The sequence below is a fragment of the Carassius carassius genome, chromosome 30 (assembly GCF_963082965.1).
Source record: "Carassius carassius chromosome 30, fCarCar2.1, whole genome shotgun sequence".
NCBI lineage: Eukaryota > Metazoa > Chordata > Actinopteri > Cypriniformes > Cyprinidae > Carassius > Carassius carassius.
Genome location: NC_081784.1, coordinates 22,186,783 through 22,207,361, shown reverse-complemented (window position 1 = coordinate 22,207,361; position 20,579 = coordinate 22,186,783). Strand labels below are relative to the sequence as shown.

General features: G+C 35.1%; 1 protein-coding gene across 18 annotated transcripts in view; it reads right to left on the bottom strand.

The window, feature by feature from the left end:
• Nucleotides 1–208: 208 nt before the first annotated feature.
• The window catches only part of LOC132110908 (collagen alpha-1(XIII) chain-like), a 55,958-nt gene continuing 35,587 nt past the window's right edge, over nucleotides 209–20,579 (bottom strand). For 8 of the 18 annotated variants that reach the window (XM_059518000.1, XM_059518002.1, XM_059518001.1 and 5 more), the window contains 18 exons: nucleotides 18,526–18,603; nucleotides 18,364–18,390; nucleotides 18,202–18,237; nucleotides 18,006–18,053; nucleotides 17,831–17,854; nucleotides 17,619–17,672; nucleotides 17,371–17,415; nucleotides 17,117–17,251; nucleotides 15,754–15,825; nucleotides 15,560–15,604; nucleotides 15,364–15,414; nucleotides 15,184–15,210; nucleotides 14,983–15,069; nucleotides 13,360–13,395; nucleotides 12,437–12,490; nucleotides 12,065–12,118; nucleotides 11,907–11,942; nucleotides 7,987–8,854 (listed from right to left, as the gene is read on the bottom strand). In XM_059518000.1, coding sequence (XP_059373983.1) covers nucleotides 8,432–8,854; nucleotides 11,907–11,942; nucleotides 12,065–12,118; nucleotides 12,437–12,490; nucleotides 13,360–13,395; nucleotides 14,983–15,069; nucleotides 15,184–15,210; nucleotides 15,364–15,414; nucleotides 15,560–15,604; nucleotides 15,754–15,825; nucleotides 17,117–17,251; nucleotides 17,371–17,415; nucleotides 17,619–17,672; nucleotides 17,831–17,854; nucleotides 18,006–18,053; nucleotides 18,202–18,237; nucleotides 18,364–18,390; nucleotides 18,526–18,603 — 1,332 coding nt within the window. In that variant the 3' untranslated portion in view covers nucleotides 7,987–8,431. Of the gene's footprint in view, nucleotides 1,218–1,527; nucleotides 3,298–3,658; nucleotides 3,698–6,656; nucleotides 6,735–7,219; nucleotides 7,307–7,986; nucleotides 8,855–11,906; nucleotides 11,943–12,064; nucleotides 12,119–12,436; nucleotides 12,491–13,359; nucleotides 13,396–14,982; nucleotides 15,070–15,183; nucleotides 15,211–15,363; nucleotides 15,415–15,559; nucleotides 15,605–15,753; nucleotides 15,826–17,116; nucleotides 17,252–17,370; nucleotides 17,416–17,618; nucleotides 17,673–17,830; nucleotides 17,855–18,005; nucleotides 18,054–18,201; nucleotides 18,238–18,363; nucleotides 18,391–18,525; nucleotides 18,604–20,579 lie in introns of those variants that run through there. The other 10 variants (XM_059518014.1, XM_059518005.1, XM_059518010.1 and 7 more) reach the window with 9 other exon arrangements.

Genomic DNA, 20,579 nt, shown 5'->3' with positions numbered 1-20,579 from the left:
TTCCCCTCACAAACGCTGTTATGGTAAATGCGATGTTATCCCATAGCGTATATTCTGTGGTTCTGGTAACAAGTTGCATATTGGACAACCAAAATAGTTTTCATGTCAAAAAAGAAGTTTACTTTAATCATACCTAGGCATAGTATATCTGAAGGTCAAACATATGCGGAACTGATGGTAAATTAAACATCTAATGTGTCACTGCTTTAGCTGCCCCAAAATATAAAAAAAAGCACAACCGTTCTGTTAGAGTAGATTTACCCAAACGAACTGTAGTTATTTGCATTTCAAAGAGTTGGCAAAATATACAGATGGAGTGGGCACTGACATCTATGTTTACAGCAGTGAAATGTTGCATGCATGTTGCAACACCATCAAATGCCCAGCTGCAAACAGCTATTACTTTTTTTTTTTACTGTTTTGCAAAGTAACATGTAGAAGGATTGTGGTAATAGTTGGTGTTTCAAATTGGCATTTCCACTCATGTTTACTTTGTTTTTAGCTGTACAACTGATTTTATGTTCATTTTTAAAAATATAACATTATGCTTTGTACAAGCACAACAACATTGCTGTATGAATGTAATACATGTACTGTATGCTCAATGCAAAGCAGGATGGTTATGTACATCCATCTAGGCTTAATATTAATATTAAACTACGAGAATAAAAGTGTACTGTGAGTGAAGTGTGAGGTTGCATTCTACCTGCAATTCTCGACAGAAGGCAGTGATAGTTTGAATCAGGAATCATCAAAGATTTTGTCTTTCTTTGGTTTGTCTGGAAACACAAGAACACTCAGACCACATCTGCATGTTCAACGAGCTGCGCTGGATCCTCTGATCACAAACATTATTCAACATCATCATCAACAAGGAACGAAATGTGCTAAAATGTTTCTTTCACATAGTGAATAATATAGAAGAGAAAGAAAATGGTGTGAAATCTTGGAGAAACGATAGGCTACTTCTGCATTATCGTCTTTTCTGTAGTCCAGTCAGTGTCAGTCTGCTCACATCTGCTGCTCTCTGGAGTCTCTCCATACTACTGGACGGTTATAGAGGAAACTAAATCCTTCCAACATCCACCAAAGAGCAGGCCAATCTTAAAAGATCTCCCAAAATCTCTCCAAGTTTTTGTGTTGCTTATGAAGGAAACTGAACCAGAAGCTTGTGGATTACAGGGTTACTTCTTGGCTAGCTGGAACGGATTCTGACCCTTTCAATAAAAGAAACACATAAATTTGTAGTAGACTTCTGCAAAGATGACACGGAGAGGGCCTCAGAACACATGCATGTATGCATATAAACTAACTAAATCCTGAAACCCACTCATGCAATTTTCACACTTTTTGTCAAACGCAAATCAGCAATAACAAGCACAACTTCAGCATGTAAACATCCAGAGGGTGTTCATTTTTCTTGGTCTCTGTGTAAATGTCGTGTCATTACTATAAAAGCTAAGTTAAAAATGAGAATCTTCTAAGGATATCAAATTAAAGAGAGAACATATGAATGAATAAGACGTGTTAGGAAATGTTTTGGCTTTTACAGCCATTTATTATTTTATATTCCTCATGTTGACAGCATAGCTTCTTTGACAATGTTGATGTGTCTCAAAACTACTTTGGCAGAGTAAAAGCATTAAGGCACATGTTAGTATGAGGTATTACAGACAGATAAAGATTTTATAGACATTGATTATTACAAACCATGCTTAACTTGATATTAAGTGGCAAATTGGAACCCAAATAGCTTGTTAATGTAAGCAGCAGCAGAACTACACAATCCACTTCAACACTGAATGAACAAAACAAATACAACAAAACCTATTTAGCTGTGGACCTTTTTTATCACCCTGATATTTCTTGGGAATAAACAAATTATGATGTATATGACATGTTTTTAATACTAAGTTGGATTTATACTTCATTTTTACTTAATGGATGAGGTAAAATGGGACACACACACTACCATTCAAACATTTGGAGTCAGTACGATTTTTGAAACAAGTTTCTTATGTTCACCAAAGCTGCATTTAAGAAATCAAAATACAGTAAACTTAGTAACATTGTGAAATATTTGTACAATTTAAAATAACTATATATTTTAAAATGTAAAAAGAAAATTCAGTGATTTCAAAGCTGAATTTTCAGCATCATTACACCGATCTTCAGTGTCACACAATTGTTCTGCTTAATATTTTTCTGGAAACTGATGTATTTTTTTTCAGGATTTGTTGATAAATAGAAAGTTTAAAAGAACATTATTTAAATTATAATATTTTTTCAACAATATAAAAGTATTTTTTAATCAATTTAATGCATCTTGCTGAATAAAAGTACTTTAATCTTAAAAAAAAAAAAAATACTGACCCCAAACTTTTGAATCATGGTTGATGCTTAACAAACACAAAGATGTGCTTGACAGTGAGCAGCAATATATAAGAGGGATAGATTAAGACTTAATTCATTGCCAAAGTATGTAAATTACATGTATATGCTAATCTATTCCATTGTCAGATAGAAGAATAGAGATAGAGAAAATATATAGCTGCTCAAAGGGCAAGATTTAGGCATATTTACATGAAGCCCATCAAGGCAAAGCACTGCGTGTAGATTTCAATCATTCTTGTCTTTTCATAAACCTATTCACTAATTCAGTTTTTGCAATAATATATTTGGCAAAAAATGGCAGGTGAATATGGACAAAACAGTATGAAATGCTCACCAAACAAGCCACGCAGTGCAAGTGTTTATAATTTATGCATGGAAACTCATATGAAACAACTGACTTGATAAGTCTACTGCATGTAGTATGGACTTTGAAATAAGTCATTTTAATGTTCAAACATATGCAGTTACAGTGTAAGCTCATTAGGTGTGGTGTGAACATGTCAATCTCAGAGCAAAGGGTTTCCTCTTACACACAAGGCCAATTTGTAACTCCAGCCCCACTAATCAGTGCAGCATGGTCCGACACAACACATTAAAACACTCCGATACAATAAGTTAATAGGCACTTAACAGTTAACATAATGCACAAATATCATGCATATGCTGCCACAGTATATTTCTTCCTCCATCAAAAAACATTTTGACATAATGCATAGGTACAGTATAAAGTCCATTACTTAAACAACATTACCACCAGTAATAAAAATAAACATCTGTACACAAGTCCTGCCAGTATTTTTACGGTTTGCTGTATTTTCCATCAATATAATAGATTAATGGCAAAAAAGTACAAAAATAAATATTCTATTTACAACCACACGTCGCATTCAGGAATTAACGTCACTGCAAAACAAGAGGCAAAAAGACTGTTATTTTCAAGCACACACCTTCCAAGCAAATGGAGGCATAGAGTTATTCCTATCAGATGTCGAATCAACAATAAATCTCAAATCATATTTCAAAACAACTAATCATAAAGTATCATAGAATTGAGATTGAAATGTTTATTTATAAACTGAGTAATGCTCAAAATAATTCATATGCACATAAACCAATTTGTATTACATTATATATTAACTTATTTAACAACATTAATTCTGTACCTCCATATCATGAATTCTTTGGATGAGTTATATCATATTAAAGATGATTTGGACAATTATTTAAAATTAAAATGTTAACATGATCATTCGATATAACTCACTTTATTCCAACACCCTGGTACTGGCAAACCATCATCACCCTAAAACAAAGAAGAGGAGTGGTGAAGAATTGTAAGAATTTGTAATATTCTTGAGATGGGTGACATAACTGTATCCATGCACATACAGTATACATAATCTTTTTTTGAAGTCACTTTTGAAACATACATTTCCATTTCCCCTCTGCAGCAAGTTGCTCAATCAATGAATGAATCAATAGATAACTGTCCATGCACGCACACACACACACACACACACACACACACACACACACACACACACACACACACACACACACACACACACACACACACACACACACACACACACACACACACACAAACTTACATAGTGACAACTATAACTTTATTATACTTTTCTTTGCATCTACAATATGCACATATGAAGTACCTGGAAACTTTTATTCAAATCAAAGTGTTTTCAATTCAAATCTATTTCTAGTGAACACCTTCTCTCATGCAGATATCTGTAGTGACCCGGGGTGGTCCGATTTACTGGACTGAGACAGATGTGGTGAAATTTAGTGGAGAATTGTTTAGTCAATATGCGGGTTAGTGTAAGAATAGTGGATATGCAGATAAGTGAAATGAAAATGGAATGCATGCAGTCATTTTAAGTAAACTAGTACATTATTTTGTCATTAATCACTTCGTTCCAAACCCGTAAAAGCTCTGTTCATCTTTGGAACACAATTCAAGATATTTTGGATGAAAACCTGGAGGCTTGAGACTGTCAAGTAAATAACAGTGTCAAGGTCCATAAAAGGTATGAAAAGGTCATTGTTAGAATTCTTAGAAGAGAATTGTTTGAAGAGCACAAGCAGCACAGTGATATGGAGTGACACAGAGGAGACCATTGACAATTATTGGGGAATTATTGAGAATTGTTATTAATATGTTATTTTTGTTTTCTTCGCTTACAAAAAGTGTTTCCGCCACTTCATTGATTAATGCCAAAATTTTAATTTTGGGGTAGAATAACCCTTTAAGTAGCAACCATCCTATTTTACCAGTAATCTCAATCTGTTTCACAGAAATCAAGTTAAATACAGTAAGTTTAAGTTAATGTATTGGTAAAAAAGAAACTTAGATTTTCATTATTTTATTATATATATCAATAAACTGGGTTAAAGCAGATTTTAAAACTGGTTAATAATTAAAGGAATAGTTCACCCTAAAAAAAATTAACATTTCCTGAAAATGTACTTGCCTTCAGGTAATCTTGATGAAGAGGAGTTTGTTTCTTCATCAGAACTGATTTGGTGAAATGTATCATTACATAACTTGCTCACGAATGGATCCTCTGCAGTGAATGGGTGCTGTCAGAATGACAGTCCAAACAGCTGATAAAAACATCACAAGTAATCCGCATTACTCAGTCCATCAATTTACATTTTGTGAAGTGAAAATCTGCATGTTTGTAAGAAACATCTCCATTAAGATTTTAACTAAAATATGTCCTCCATCCATAATATAATTTCACCGCGTGAACAAGCTGCCTCGTCCGAATCAGGAGAGAAATATGCACAGATCAAAGAAAAAAAAAAAAAAAAAAAAAAAAAAAACCTTTTTAGTAAACTATTTGAATTCTACCTTTTGTTCTTTTGTTGTTGTTGTTTTTGATTTGGTGTAAATATCATGATTTTATTTAATTTTTTATATATATATATCAGCCAGGTTGTATCAGATTTTGGGTTTAAATAAACCTGAGACTGTTCCCATAATACTCCCATAATTATTTTGGCCAGAAGCAATGGTTTAAAGTCAGAACGCCTTAATGATGAATTTGCTTCTTAAAAACATGCAGCTTTTCACTTCACAAGACATTATTGGTAGACCGGAGTCATGTGAATTTCTTGTGGATTATTGTGATGTTTTCATCAGCAGTTTGGACTCTCATTCTGACAGCAGCCATTCACTGCAGAGGATCAATTCTTGAGCAAGTGATTTAATGCTGAATTTCTCCAAATCTGCTCCCATGAACAAACAATCTCATCTACATCTTTGATTCCCTTAAATGAAGGGTAAGTAAATTTATATATTAAGGTTAATTCTGTTCCTTTAAAATATATTAATAGAGTTAATTATAGATATTAATACTGATAAATGGAAATTAATTTTCTGCCCTATTCTTTAACTATTTTCTATCCACTTCCACTACATCTTACTCAATCCTATTCTATTATCATTTATTGCACAATTGTTTATACACTTATTTATTTGCTTAATTTTTTGTATTTTGTATTTTTTGTCTGTGTGTTGTTGTCTCTGTGTACTGGAAGCTAATGTCACTAAAACAAATTCATTATATGCGCAAGCATACTTGGCAATAAAGCTCTTTCTGATTATGATTCTGAAGTCACTGTAAAGTCAATATTAAGTATTTATACTACAGTAAAATGTGTCACACCACGGGAAAAAAAATATTAACCACTGAATGATAAAAAAAAATCTGCTAAGTACTTAAAATAAGTTATAAAAATATCAAAAAATGGGCGGTATCCTTTGCTCTCAAACGCTGGGGCTGTGTCCGCTGTCTGTGCTGAAACCACACCCACTTACGGGAAAGTTGCTGCCTCTTAACTGTCAAATACCGCTACAGCCTATATGGATGCTTCTAGCAGCTTAATTGGATTTACAAAGTCATACATATTTGCCCACATATATTTTCTCTGGTGCGTCATTGACAGTTATTAGTGTTAGGGGAGGGGTCATGATCCATTTTAGCCTCGCCCCAAAAATCCTGAACACAACATTTTTGAGAAACTGTTTATCAGTCTAACTCCACTATTTAGTACAACAGAATCCACAGTCTTTGTAATGTGTTTCAGCAATACATTTGTAACATCTGCATTTAGAAACAATTCTCAGAATTGACTTTACAGGGACTTGTGTTGAAGCATTATGCAATTAGAAAGCATTATGGTTTCGGGAATGCAGGATGCATGCAGAATAAGGAAAGGGATAGACAGCAGCATACCACAGGACACGGGGCATCTAGCCCATCCAGGCCTGGCAGCCCCGGTTCACCTTTCTCCCCTTTAAAGCCTCGGAAACCCTGTTTATGAAATCAATCATATAAACATCCTGTTGTCCAACCACACTGGCCGCTCTCTTCCAGCGTTTGATTGGCCCAGAGCACACTGGACCCAAGACTAACAGGAAGAGACTCACTGTATCCACAGAGCAGGAAACTCACAACTAGTCCAACAAGAACTAGTTACTGAACTAGTGGCTCCATCCTACTGTGTTCAGCAGAACCATATTCCTGTCAGTCTTAATCCTGAAAAGCAAAAATCCCTCTGAGAGTTCTGGTGCCTTGTCCTTTTTAATTCAAATCCCAATCTATAATAGTTCTCATATAATTAATGAGTAACATATAAGCACAAAGTCTCTTTATATGAATGCATGTCGTTATTCACTGACTTCGACCAGAACTCTTCTAGGCATCTGTTAGTGTTTATTACACAAAGACAAAAGGAAGACGTGGCTTTGGGGAAGTCTCCTTTTGCCTTAGTGCTGCACGTTGAACGAAAGACATACCAACGGACACGGGGCATCTAATCCTGGGGCTCCTTGGTCTCCCTTATCCCCTTTGGCCCCCCTGTTACCTTTCTTGCCCCTCTCCCCCTGCAAACAACAATGCATTCAAAAAAGTCAGACTTTAGTCCTCCTAGTTTACTACAGCAGTACTAGTAAAAAAAAAGCACAATCACTATGAATAACTGTAACAAACTATGGATGCTCTACAAGACATTCTAAAACTAGCTGTGTTTCTGAATGGAGCTATGATGAGTATTGGGATCATTTAAGGAGGGTAAGTGGAGGGGTTAAGGAGAAGGAGATCAGCCAGTGTGGTTAGTGTGCAGACTTTCATTTGCTTGATTACTTCAATGAAAAGTTCTTTGTATAGTAATTTTCACAATACACATCATTAATAGATTACAATTATTATTATTCTTTGTGGGGGGTTTTTAGGCAACTGATATCAGTGGAATCTTGTCGAATGCATGTAAGTGACAATTTTATAAATTGTTTTACTTTAAATTTTTATTTATTTATTTTTTCATTTTTTTCCTCAATTACATATACACCGCACCTTCCATTTAAACATTTTTGGTCAGTACGATTTAATTTTTTTTTTCTTTTTTTTTTAAGTTTTAGAAAGAAATCGTTTTTCTCAAGAGTAAATACATTTTAATAAAAAAATACAGGAAAACAGCAGTAGTCTGTTTTAATAATAATTTTGTATTATTAAATGTAATTCATTCCTGTGATGAAAAAAAAATCTGCATCATTACTCTACAAGTCTGTCAAAAAAAATAAATAATTATCACTATTTTTATTTTCTGATCTAGCCATCAAATGTTGGCTCCGATAAATAGGAAATATGTGATTGATTTCACAGAACTCAATTCAATGAAATATAATTACAAAGGCTAATTTACAAAAGCTGAAAAGGCACTAAAACAGTTTAATCAGCATCCCTATGTTTTATTACTAATTAAGACCAGCTTTGCTTTTAGAGAGTTTAGTGATTTATCTTCAAGTCTGCACACAAAGTTAAAGGGTTCTTCAGAGGAAACTATTACAGTTAAACTTTATAAGTCTTCCAAAGTGGGCTCTATCCAAGCTAGGATACAGAGTTCCAAACATTCCACACAGCCCTCATCATGACTGTTACTCTAACACTTAACAGAGGAAGAAAAAAAATCAAAGTGGAATTACAATGTGATTCAACATTGAGCTCATTTTCTAATCCTGTTTGACAAATACTGATTCTTTAAGACTGTTTCTGAACTTTTGGCTCCAGGCTGGAGTGTTTTTCCTAAATACTCTCATCAGGATGTCAAAATGAGCTCCACACTGACATACTGCCTTTTCCCACATTGCTTGGTTATGTGCCTTTTCAAAATAAATCCAGATGAGGATTTGTGGAACAATAAGAACTCTGTGCATTAGAACAATTGGGAGAAAATGAATGCAGGTTGGTAGGGAGGTCAGTGAAGGATATGAGGTGAGGAAGAGGAGGAGTATTGATACTACATTAGGATACAGAAGGAGCAGAAGGAGGCCAGGGAGTGAGAAGGGGACAGAGAGGACGACCCGGCCCGACTCAGCAAAAAGAGCCACAGACACAGGCCAGGGTGCAGGGGGAGGAAAAGGGGATAGGAAGACCTGTAGAAAAAAAGAGAGGAAGACATGGAAAGGACAAGAGTAAAAACAGCACCGTGTCCAAGGGTCCTCCACAGCACCTTCCACCAGGGCTCCGAACCGGAAACGAACAAATTTTGACAGGAACAGAACCCGAAACTAAAATTTTATAAAATTTTATAGTTCCGAACAGAATCGAAAATTTGATGAACAGCTGAACAGTTTTCATTTGCTATATTAACCTCAAAATAATTCTTAGAATGAAATTTGGAGTCCAACTTTCGGACGCATATACAGCGTTACTTATTATACATTTACCATTATTCTATATTCTTTATATTAAATAAAATTTTAGCATACAGATACGTCGGGAACATGGAAACATTTGGATTCGTGCAAAAAAAGAGAGGCATCAGCTTCACCTTAGATTAATTTGTTTTTGGATTGACATTTTTATAGCCTTAACTAATAACTGTTTTTATAATGTTTTTAAACATTTTGCTTTAGACTACAGGCATTTTAGCCTTTATTATTTCGGAAGTAATAGGGCTAATAAAATGCGACGTGAGCCGCAACTTTTTTTCTTTTTTTTAACTCTCAAAAACGCAATCTTATAATGTTTTTTTTTCTTTTAACAATGCAGCAAAAAAAATTTTATATCTTAAAAATACTTTGTCTTTAAAGTGTTAATCTTTTTTTTTTTTTTTTTTTTTTTTTAAGTAGCTTACATTTGGCCAAAATCTAGAGATGATGATGCTGTAGCCTATTGGCTGTGACTAAGCATTAGATCTCTATTTTTTCCTTTTCTTTTTGAGTAAGTACTTTATTATTATTATTATATTATTATTATTAGGCAAATAATATTGTTTTTTAAAAATAACGTTATTAACCGGTATTTCTTCCACCCGAACCGGTTTCGGAACGGTAATAATATCAGAGGAACGCAGAACAGAAATGTTAAAATATCGATTCTGCTCGGCGTGAACAGATTTAATTTTCTTTTCGTTTTCAAGCCCTGCCTTCCACGGAGCAGAATTATCCAATACCGATCAGTTTGATTGAGTTTCTTGGTCCCGTTTAATACTACATCGCCAGTGGAGAATGCTGGGAGGAGCACTGACATGTCCTGACTTTCAAGGTGGGAAACATTCAGTGATTAACTGAGGAAATTAGGGTTAATAGGAGAGAGGCATAAAGTCCGGGAGGATGAAAGCATAGGAAAAGCATAGAAAAGCAATGGTCTATTCACATGTACTGCTATTTATAATAATAACTCTTTTGGAACATTTTAACTCTTGCCATTTATATCATATGTCAGTTTTAGAGTTAATCATGCAAAAAATATATACATTTTTGTATGTTTAAATGTGTCTGTAAGTATACTCTAAACTGAAGAACTGTAAAAATACAAAAAGAATAATTGCAAAGAAATTATGCATATTATATGCTTAAACCGTGATCAATGAACATATACAGTGGCATCCAAAAGGAGTAGTAGTTGTAGTTTTTCTAAATGCAATTTTTTAAAATATAAATTTAACTTGAATTTAATTTGTGTGTGTGTGTGTAAATCCTGATGCTTCATTCATCATGATTTGAGAATGAAAGTGCAACTTGTGCTTCAATCTACAAAAAGTCATAAAATCTCACAAATATTGTTTCAATAATGATTGAGAAATTGTATTTGCTCATTATTATGTCATAAAATTTTTGTTTTCAGTTTTTCAAATCCCAGAACTGTTTTGTCACAGGTTTAAGCGTTTTAGATGTTAAATTTCTTATTTTCAGACTTTTAGACCTCACTGTATACATACAGTAAACTTATTTTCTAGTAGTAAGCAGTTGCCATTCTAATTTCTTATACCCAGCATGCTTCTGTTCGTCTCATTAACCAAAAACAAACAAAAAAGTGTTACAATTAATATTGCATCATCATTTTTATTTAATAAATTAAATAACCACATTTATTTATTAATGAACAGTAGCTAATGCTTAAAAGCAGTGTTGGGTAAGTTAATTTCAAAAAGTAATTAATTACTATTACTAATTACATCATCAATATTGTATCTAAATGACTAATTACTCTTTTTGAAAAGTAACTTAGTTACTCAATACGTAACTTAATTATTCAAATTGCTAATAAGGGCTACATCTTAAAATCCCTATAAACCTTAATAGAAATTAAACTCTTTATTCTTTCAATTTGAGTCAAACACAGAATAGTTTAGCCTTTTATCTTTAAAACCACTATAATACTTAAACATTTTTATAAAAAATGTAACCTTCTTTGGTAAAAAAAAATATAAATACTCTGAATAACAACATCTGAAATTGTAAAAAAAAAAAAAAAGCTTAAGAAAAGTTAAACAATACATTTCAGTTTGGCAAGATGTTCAGGAAAAGTCCAACTGGTAAAATCTGTACAGGTTTATGTAAAAATAACACGCTAAGTAATGTATAGGTAAGAATAAGTTAAATAAATTATCTTCTCTGCTGAATAAAGCTGTTCTTCTGGAATTAATTCCTCTAACAGGAATTCTTTCAAAAACAATGAAAATTATATGAATCTAGATTTTGTTTTTTATCTACTTTTTGTATCTAGATTAGGGTGTTTGAGCCCAGGTGACTGCATATAATGAGCTCAGATACGGTAAAGACTGCACCTCGCTTTAGTTTCATACAGATTACATAATCAGATAATATTTGTTTTTGAAAAAAATAAAGACACAAGCTTTTATAGACATATTTTTCATGTCTCTGTCTCAAATATTCGCTGAGTTTGTGACTTGTAGAAAGTTACTCACGGAGACCTAAACGGCAGACTTACTGTAATTCAATTACAGTACCTAAAAATGAGCAGTAATCCCTTACTTTACTTTTTTTCAGTGGACAAGCAATTTAATTACTCAGTAACACGTTACACTAACACTGCTTAAAGGTTTGGCAGATTCATGCTGGTTTAGAAATTACAGCCATTCCTTTATTTTAAGGAAGTGGACTCATGTTATTGTCCCTCAAAGTCACAAAAACATATTCTACAAACAAACTACAATCAAGAACTCATTTATAATCTTACCCGGTTTCCTTTTAATCCTGGTGGTCCTACTAAACCCTGAATGCATGGGTAGAGAGTCGTTACTGATGGTCATTTTTTTTAATCTGAACGCACTTATACGTGGTATGGAAACATTACAGTATTTGAAATGTTAAATTGTGCTCTGGTACAGCACTTACAGGGATGCCTTGAGGCCCAATTGGTCCAGCTACTCCCATATCACCCTTTTCCCCCTGTAAAGTAAAAACAGAATTATATTGGACTGTATTTACTGGTCATTATACTTTATAAAATCAGTGAATGCTTGATTTTGATTGGTTGACAAGAGGCTGTTGAAATACTGATAGCACACACATAACAACTTGATGCAATAAATTTTAATTCATTCAAAAATATATGTCATTTGGCGAGTTGTCATGATGCTTGCTTTCACACCTACAGTATCATTGAGGTTTTTACCATTTTACATAATATGAAATATTTCTAGAAACCCATTTTTGGAGCCCCACAGATTTGGTAAATTGTTTTTACAGACAAAATACAGCACTAACCATTTCTCCTTTTGGTCCTGCAGGCCCAGGCACTCCAGCTGGTCCTATCAGACCCTTTAAACAAAGAAAATGACATGCGTTAGCTTTAACAGAGGTGACGGCGGTGGGTAAAGAGTTTAGAGAATGGATAGAAATGAATCAGTTGAGCACCAATAGATCAACAAACTTTTCTGAGCTGAATAACAGCAATTTAAACTCCTTATATGTTTAAAAAGAGCCATCTGAGGACCAATCTGCAGAGGAATTCCATAAAACTCCAAAGTTTGTTGATCTAAGTAGAAATAAACAGATACAAGTAAATATAACAGCAAATCCATCTTGCCGCATCCCATCATGCTCTTTCCTGGTATGACATTACAAGATCAAAGCTTGTCATGTAATGAAACAAAACTCTGAAGTTTGGAGCGAATTAAGCCTTTGAAAGGACAAGCATGTTTGAATATATGTAAAGGTAAAGAGGGCTGCGACAGCATAAAATGCAAATGGAATTTTTTAGTATACAGACATTTCACTTTTGAAGAGCACTAAGTGCATACTAAAAAAAAAAAAAAAAAAACACAGAAAGTGCATTTGAGAGAGAGAAATGTTTATAAGTGTTTGGCCATGCTTCCCTTCAGTCACTCGCGTGTGGACAGGTTGAAAGAGCAAGATCTGGAAAGAGCAAGAGGCAACAGCCAAACAGGCTTAGGGACAAAGTCAAATCAAAGTCATTCATGCTGATGCAACCTCAATAGAGATCTAAACAAGGCCTTGACCATTAGACAACACAGAAAAGACACAAAAATGTAGAAGCAAGCAAGCAACAGTTCAAGCAGAGGCAGACAGACAGAAAGAGAGAAGCAGGCAAATACTGCAGAGGGGGAAAAAAAAGGATGGATGGAAATAGAGGGGTGGATAATGGGAACGGGTCTTGCGCCACTCACCACTGGACCAGGCCTGCCGTCTAAACCATGAGCCCCCTGGACAGTGTGTAAAGAGTTAGAGCGAGAGGAGAGATGGAGGTGGAGGACATGGAGGGGAGAAGTGTGGGGGGAGGTGAGTGAAGCAGTGACTTGTGTGCTACATAAAAACAACACTAGTTTTGATGGAGGGGTGACTTGTGAGAGATGAGCAGTAACTCCTTATAACGTGACTTCAGCTTCTTATTGTCTTAGTGCAAGTGTGACTGCTAGTGAACAAGACCTAACCTGGTCCATTCAATTGTTAATTTCAGCTCTATAGATCGTGATAAAATAATTAAATTAAATGTAAATTTCAAGAGAGATGCAAAAACTACAAATAATACTTGTATATAGTTGTTTGGTTCCAAAACCTAGTGAGCTACATTGCCATCTGCTGCCTTCTAAGGCTACATGCTAACTGAAACGCAACCTCGTAAGAGACTGAATTGGAAAAATGTTCATAGGAAGTGCAAATAGCACTCCTCATGAGAAGTGCACAAGAGATTTGATTTAGCATGTTGATAAGTTAAGTTTGATGATAGCATGTTGCTAAGCCAACAAAACATCCAGCCATTGTGTCAGAAGTGCACCTACAATGTCTTAACATTATATCGAAGTAGGCAGCTCATTAGGTTATGGAACAGAGCACACTGTCAGGGTAACTAGCCATCCAAGCTGCATTTTCTTAAACAGTGTTTTAATATTGTTTTCAATAAGAATTTGTAAACAAATTTCATTTTAAAATGTCCTTAAAGTACATAAGGCACTATTTTTCTTGCACCATTGCCAAATAGTTTTTGCTTTAAGCATATATCTAACACAATGTTGTGAGATTTATGCTTAAAATAAGACTTAACACAAATTTTTGATTTCTCAGTTTTTAAATCTAAGATTTAAAAAAGGAGTTACTGTGCCATTGATGATGTGACTAGAATAAGTTTATCAATGACTTTGACACCAAAGATATACACCAGAAGTCAGCAAAAAACCCTGAAATTCATAGTAACAAAACCTGTAGCATGCTATTTTCAGAGAAGAGAGAGAAAACAACCACATACAGTATTTTGTAATAATAACAACATGAACTTTAGTCAGTAATCTGAAACCATCATGAACTTGTTGGTAATCTATTAAAATGTGTATGAAAACAAAGTGACAGGGTGATTACATGATAACACTATATTTGTATATATACAGTATGTATATATGATATACATATGTATATATGATTGCCAAATGTGGACAGCCACTGATTCATGCAATGTGACAACACTTAGTCATGAACCATGACACCTAGTAACAAAGACACGTGAAATAGCAGCACATTGATATTTGCATTAACGGGGGCTGAGCACAAACCTTACACAAAACATGCTTTTCCACTAACGTTGCACTCAGGGAAGACAAAAACATCTTGATTCGATTGACAAGATTCTATGAAAACGATCAGATTAATATGTACTAGTATCACAGGTATGAAGTACTCATTTTATTTTTCATAATGAGTAATTTGATAAATCAGACAGCTTATTTTACATTGTACTGACTGTAAATGCAATGCAAGTTAATCAAACACTGGATTATAAGAATCAGAAATGAACTTACAGGGAGTCCAAGATGGCCCCTGTCTCCTTTCTCTCCTTTCTGTCCAGGTGATCCCTTTTCTCCTCTCAGGCCTATACCTGGTTCTCCCTGAAAAGAACATATGCAATTTAATGCCTTGTTTAGCATAAGGCAGAAAACAAATAACAGTTGACTTTACATTAATAACTATGGACTAAAGGGAACTTAGGTTGAAATATTTACCTTTGGTCCTGACAAACCTGGAGGTCCCTGATAAGCAAAAAAATAATAAATATTAGAAGTCAGTATGAAAATGCAAACATTTAGAGTTTTTTAAAGTTAGTTTCTCTTCATAAATGCACCAAAGGAAAAAATGCATTGATGCTACTTAAGTGCATAGATAAGCTTGTCATATGTCCTCACCATTGGCCCAACTGGCCCTGCAGGTCCTGGAGGTCCAGCGGGCCCATAGACCTGAGACAGAACACATAGGAGTCACCATTAAGACATTCATTCAATTTATTTTCCATCTTAGGAAACAAACAGGCTCTATTATCTATTGAAACCCCATAAAGCCCTCTAAAATATACAATCAATGGCTAAAAGGTGTGGAACATACCAGCTCTGCTATATCTCCTTTCTCCCCAGGCTCACCTTTTTGACCCTGAAGAAGTTATGAAAAAGCAAAAGGATAGGAATACTCAATTTGACCAATCCTTCAACAGCATGACGAAATACACTGCATCCCAAAGTCAGGCCATGACTTTTCAACAATGACAACAATCTGTTTGCTTAAGGGGCACCATTGCGTACCATTGGGCCTGGCAATCCAATATGACCAGGGGGCCCTGAAACCCCTTTTTCTCCAGTAGGGCCATCTAAACCCTACAGAATGAGGACAAAATGAGGAAATGGAAATTAAAATTGGCAGAAAAGTCAATTAGAGATGAACTGGGTTGATGAACATCACTTGACAGCCTTGAAACAAGGTCCACAACCAAGATACCCTTGAATTTGTAGCATCCAACATGTAGGATTAATGATTAGTAAACAAGGTTTTCACGGTGCAATGCTGCCCTCCTACCACAAACTCTTTCAAAATGCATCAAATCACTCAGGATGATCCCACATACTCAAATAACAATGACAGCATTTACATGCAAACGATTTTCTGATTATGGACTATTTTTTGGTTAAGCCTGAAAAAAGAAAAAATAAGTTTACATGTCCTAAAGTTATTACAATATTCTTATGTTTTATTTAACCAAACTATTATAAAACAAGCATTATGAATTTCCACTGGTAATATTGGGCATGCTTTATTATTATCAATATTATTAGAAGTTTACATGTCCTACAGTTATTGCAATATTCCTATGTTCTTTTAACCAGACTATTATTGTCACAGTCTTCTGTCTTTCTGTCACTGTCTTCTGTGAGTGTTGTGTTTGTTTGGTGCCATGTGTTCTCTCATGTCTTTTTCTGACCCGCCCATCCTGTTAACTCATTATTGTTTAGTTGCTTCACCTGTGTTTCTCCCTTGCTCCTGGACTCTTTACCTTCACACTACACACCTGGTTCACTCTGCTCACCTGTTGCATCCACTCACTCACTTACACACACACACCTGGTGCCCATTGTCAACGAGTATATATTCTCCTCACTCCCACCACTCTGCCTGCCTGGATTAATTGTACTTGTGAATTGTTGATCTGTATTTCTAGTGCTAGTGTTCCTCGAGATATGCATGCATGTGTGTGGTTTGCCAGTGATCGTGTTTGAGCCCGTTTTGTTTTGCCTTGTTGGCCTTTTTTGTTCTGTTCTGATTAAAGTAAATTCTTCCCTGCATCTGAACCCTGACCTTGTTCTTTCCTCGGCGCCTTCTCTACCACTCCGTGACAATTATAAAACAAGCATTATTCATTTCCTTTGGTAATACTGGGCATGCTTTATTGCTTTATGAATCCAAACTTTTCCTTACAGGTATATGCCAACTATTTAATTAATTTCTTGAAACTGAAATATTGGTGTAATTTGGTTAATTTTGGCTATCATTAATGCGTTTACATGATGTTTACATATTTTAAATATCAGAATATTCTTTCATGCAGGGGTTTAAAGGTACAATGCCCTTGTGGTTGTATAACAATTCAGGTATAGTCAGACAGTCACTCACAGGTGATCCTGAGGGGCCCATGTCTCCCTTGTCTCCTTTTTTCCCAGGCAAGCCCATGAGTCCTCCTTCTCCCCGTGGTCCCTCAGGTCCAGGAGGGCCGATGGGTCCCTGTTCTCCTGGCTTTCCTCTTGGACCCTAAGAAGTAAACAGGTGCAATCACTTTGCATAAATGTATCCACCAATGGACTAATTGCAAATTAGTGGCTAACATGTTTCATTTATTGTAAAACAAACAAACAAAAAATAATATTTACCTTTTCTCCATCAAGACCAGGGGGACCTGGAAGTCCTACATCACCCTGAGGAAGAAAAAAAATAAGTGATGTTAAATACAAACGAACAAGGTATCTACAGTGACATGTTGCAAAATCATGGTATGCATGCTGCTTAAAAAAAACTTCTTTAAATCTTACCAGAATTTAATATGAATATAATCTGAAATTCACCTAATGTTATACACTGAGTATAAAAAGGGTAAAAATGAGAGTGGTTGGTCAGCTACCTTCAAACCGGGGGTGCCAGGAAGCCCTGGAGGTCCAGGTAGACCAGGAGGGCCCTAAAATAAAAATAAAATATATTATAATTACGGAAAAATCTGAAAGTAGTTGTCTGTTCATCTATTCATGTGCTCAAGTACTCATAAAATATCCAGATTCCCAACAAATACTTTTTCACAACAGATAAGTACAAGAAGACTTTTAGAGCGACACTTACCATTAAATGCACATTGCGAATATCCTGTAAAACAAAATTTAATTAGTGCCTTCACATAATACAAATTAATCTGTTGAATCGGTTATGTTAGGCAATGAAACGAATATGCATTATAACTAAATCATAATTAAATTATAGTAATATTAATCTGTGTACATAAAAAATAAAGACATACATTTTCATTGTTGTTGATTAAAGTTTTTCCTGGCTCCCCAGTTGGACCCTGTTGAGCGATGGGGAAAAACTCAATTAATATATACCATTATATCTGATATCAACCATTGACATCACACTGTTAAACAAATCTGGTGACTTGCGTTGTTTTCTCCGTCAGTGACAAACCTGACACTGTGTACATGGCCACTACTCACCCTTGGTCCAGTCGGGCCTTCCTGGCCAGGATCACCCTGCAAGACAAAAAAAAAATAATAATAATTACACTACTTTCTAGGACACATTTAAAATATAACAAGTTCATGTATAGTTGTCACTTATGTTCTTTTGTTTTTGCCATAAAATGTCAAATCGCCCACCTTTATGCCTTCATCACCTTTCTCACCCTATAAAAAAAGACATGAAACCTGAAATTCACTTCTTACTAAACCAGGTGCATATTTTGTTAGACTGCACATGCCACACCACATTAAAAAAGAAATTAAGCAGCATATATAATGTGGAGAATGAGGGGTAAGTACCTTGGGCCCATCTTGTCCTGGGGCACCTGGTTCTCCTTTAATGCCAGTTCCTGCAATACTAGGCTCGCCTTTCTCTCCCTAGGAATAAATAACAATCTAGAAGTTAACAAAAGATTCAGGATTTGTGACTCTATATAACAAAGGTGTATAAAACAGTCTAGTGTGAGAATCTTGCTACCATTTCCCTCTTGAAGCATTACAGTTAGTGTCTTTAATTCACCACAGCTGTGGTACTTAAACACAGGGAGCGAGAATAAAGGTGTGGTCACTGAAATACAACAAATATGGGCCAGAGAATATGAGGCCACCTTCTAGGGCTTCTGTTTAACAGGAACACTAATTAAATCATAACAATAACACATTAAAAATGTTCAAACAGACATTCTTCTATTCCCTGCAACACTGAAAACCATGCAGATGTAATGCTCGTTTGCACATGAAAATAAATGGAACACAAAGTCTAGTGAAACCACAGCATAATAATTTCACATTGTTAGGCTTCAGTACAGACAAAGTAGTATCTGAAAAATTCAATGAAACAGAGACATTATGACATCAAAAACAAACAGCACTGTGTGCAGACAGTCAGGTAACTACTACACAATTTTTTTAGACATGCATGTGTAATTAGTCAAATCAATGCAATTTACCAAAAAATAAAATGTTTTTATTTTTATTCAGCCTCTTTTTTTTTATTCTAAACCCTGTCCTTTTCCTGTAGAACACCAAAGGTAATTAAAAAAATATCTCAATCATTCTTAAACTATTAGATAAAAAAAAACGAAACATTAAAATGATAAAAACTAAAAAATTATAATACATACACACTAAATGTCAACCTTTATAAATAATAATAAAAATTACAAAAGCACATTTACTAAAAAAAAATAATTTACAGGAAAACAAAATATAGCTAACTCAAAATATGAATAAAATAACTGTTAAGTTGGTGGAGTAAGGTGCACTATTTGTATGGGCCACTTTTTGGTGCTTTATTTTGTCATTTTGAAGCTTGCCAATATCATTTAATTTAAAAGAATTGGCAAAATATCTTCAAAGATTAAAGACTGTGTTCCAAGTCATATAGCTTTGGAACTGCAAATGGGTAAAATGAATAAAATTCACCATCAATAGTAAATGTAACTTGAGGGTTTAAGATCATTATCAGAACAAGCACTTATGCAAGAAATACCCACAGCACACATTTGGGTGTACCTTGTAGCCCCGTTTTCCAGGGATACCAGAAACACCTTCCTGGCCCTTCATATCGACAGAAAAACCTCCATTACTTCAAAAATTTCATATGAACAGCAAAATGTGTTAAAGCAACAACCACACCAAACCAGGCCTTTACCTTTCGTCCAGGGGCACCTGGGAAACCAGGCTCTCCCTGAAGGGTGTAAGACATCAACATTAGAAAAACAAAAAGAAAGAAAACGAAAACAGCGAGAATAGACCTAAAGACGTCCTCGAATGCTGACCTTCGAAAATCAACAAAGGAATCAGCATCATATATTTTGGAATTTCAACTGAAGATTCTCAATAATTATTCAGACAAACAGTTTACTTCTATTGTAAACCCCCAAGGGTCTATCAGATGTCATTATTTCTATTGAAGCAATTAGACAGCACGCGCTGGTATCAATATTTAGACTGGCATGACAACGTTTTTGCTCTCCAGGCACGCAGATAGCTGATCAGTAGCAGTGCTGCAATGAGTCGGCCCACAGTTGGTTTGTTATTAATAGTCAGGAGCACATGACAGCTATTTAATTCATGTCAGTTATCTCAAACTAATGAGCAGACATGAAGGCAGTAATCTATAGACACAGCTGCGGCTGCATGCGGACACTCCACCCATTGAGGTTGAGGGTGGCTGTGGGGATCTGACTGCTAGTAGCACCATCCGTATTTCTCCTGCCATCTCATTCCTTAAGTCTCAGACGCCACTTTACAATGTCAATAGGTGAGACGGTTATATGTGAGGTGCCTGTATAATGAGCAATTAATCATGCTCTGGTGTGAAAGCTGCTTTACATAAAATCACAACAGAT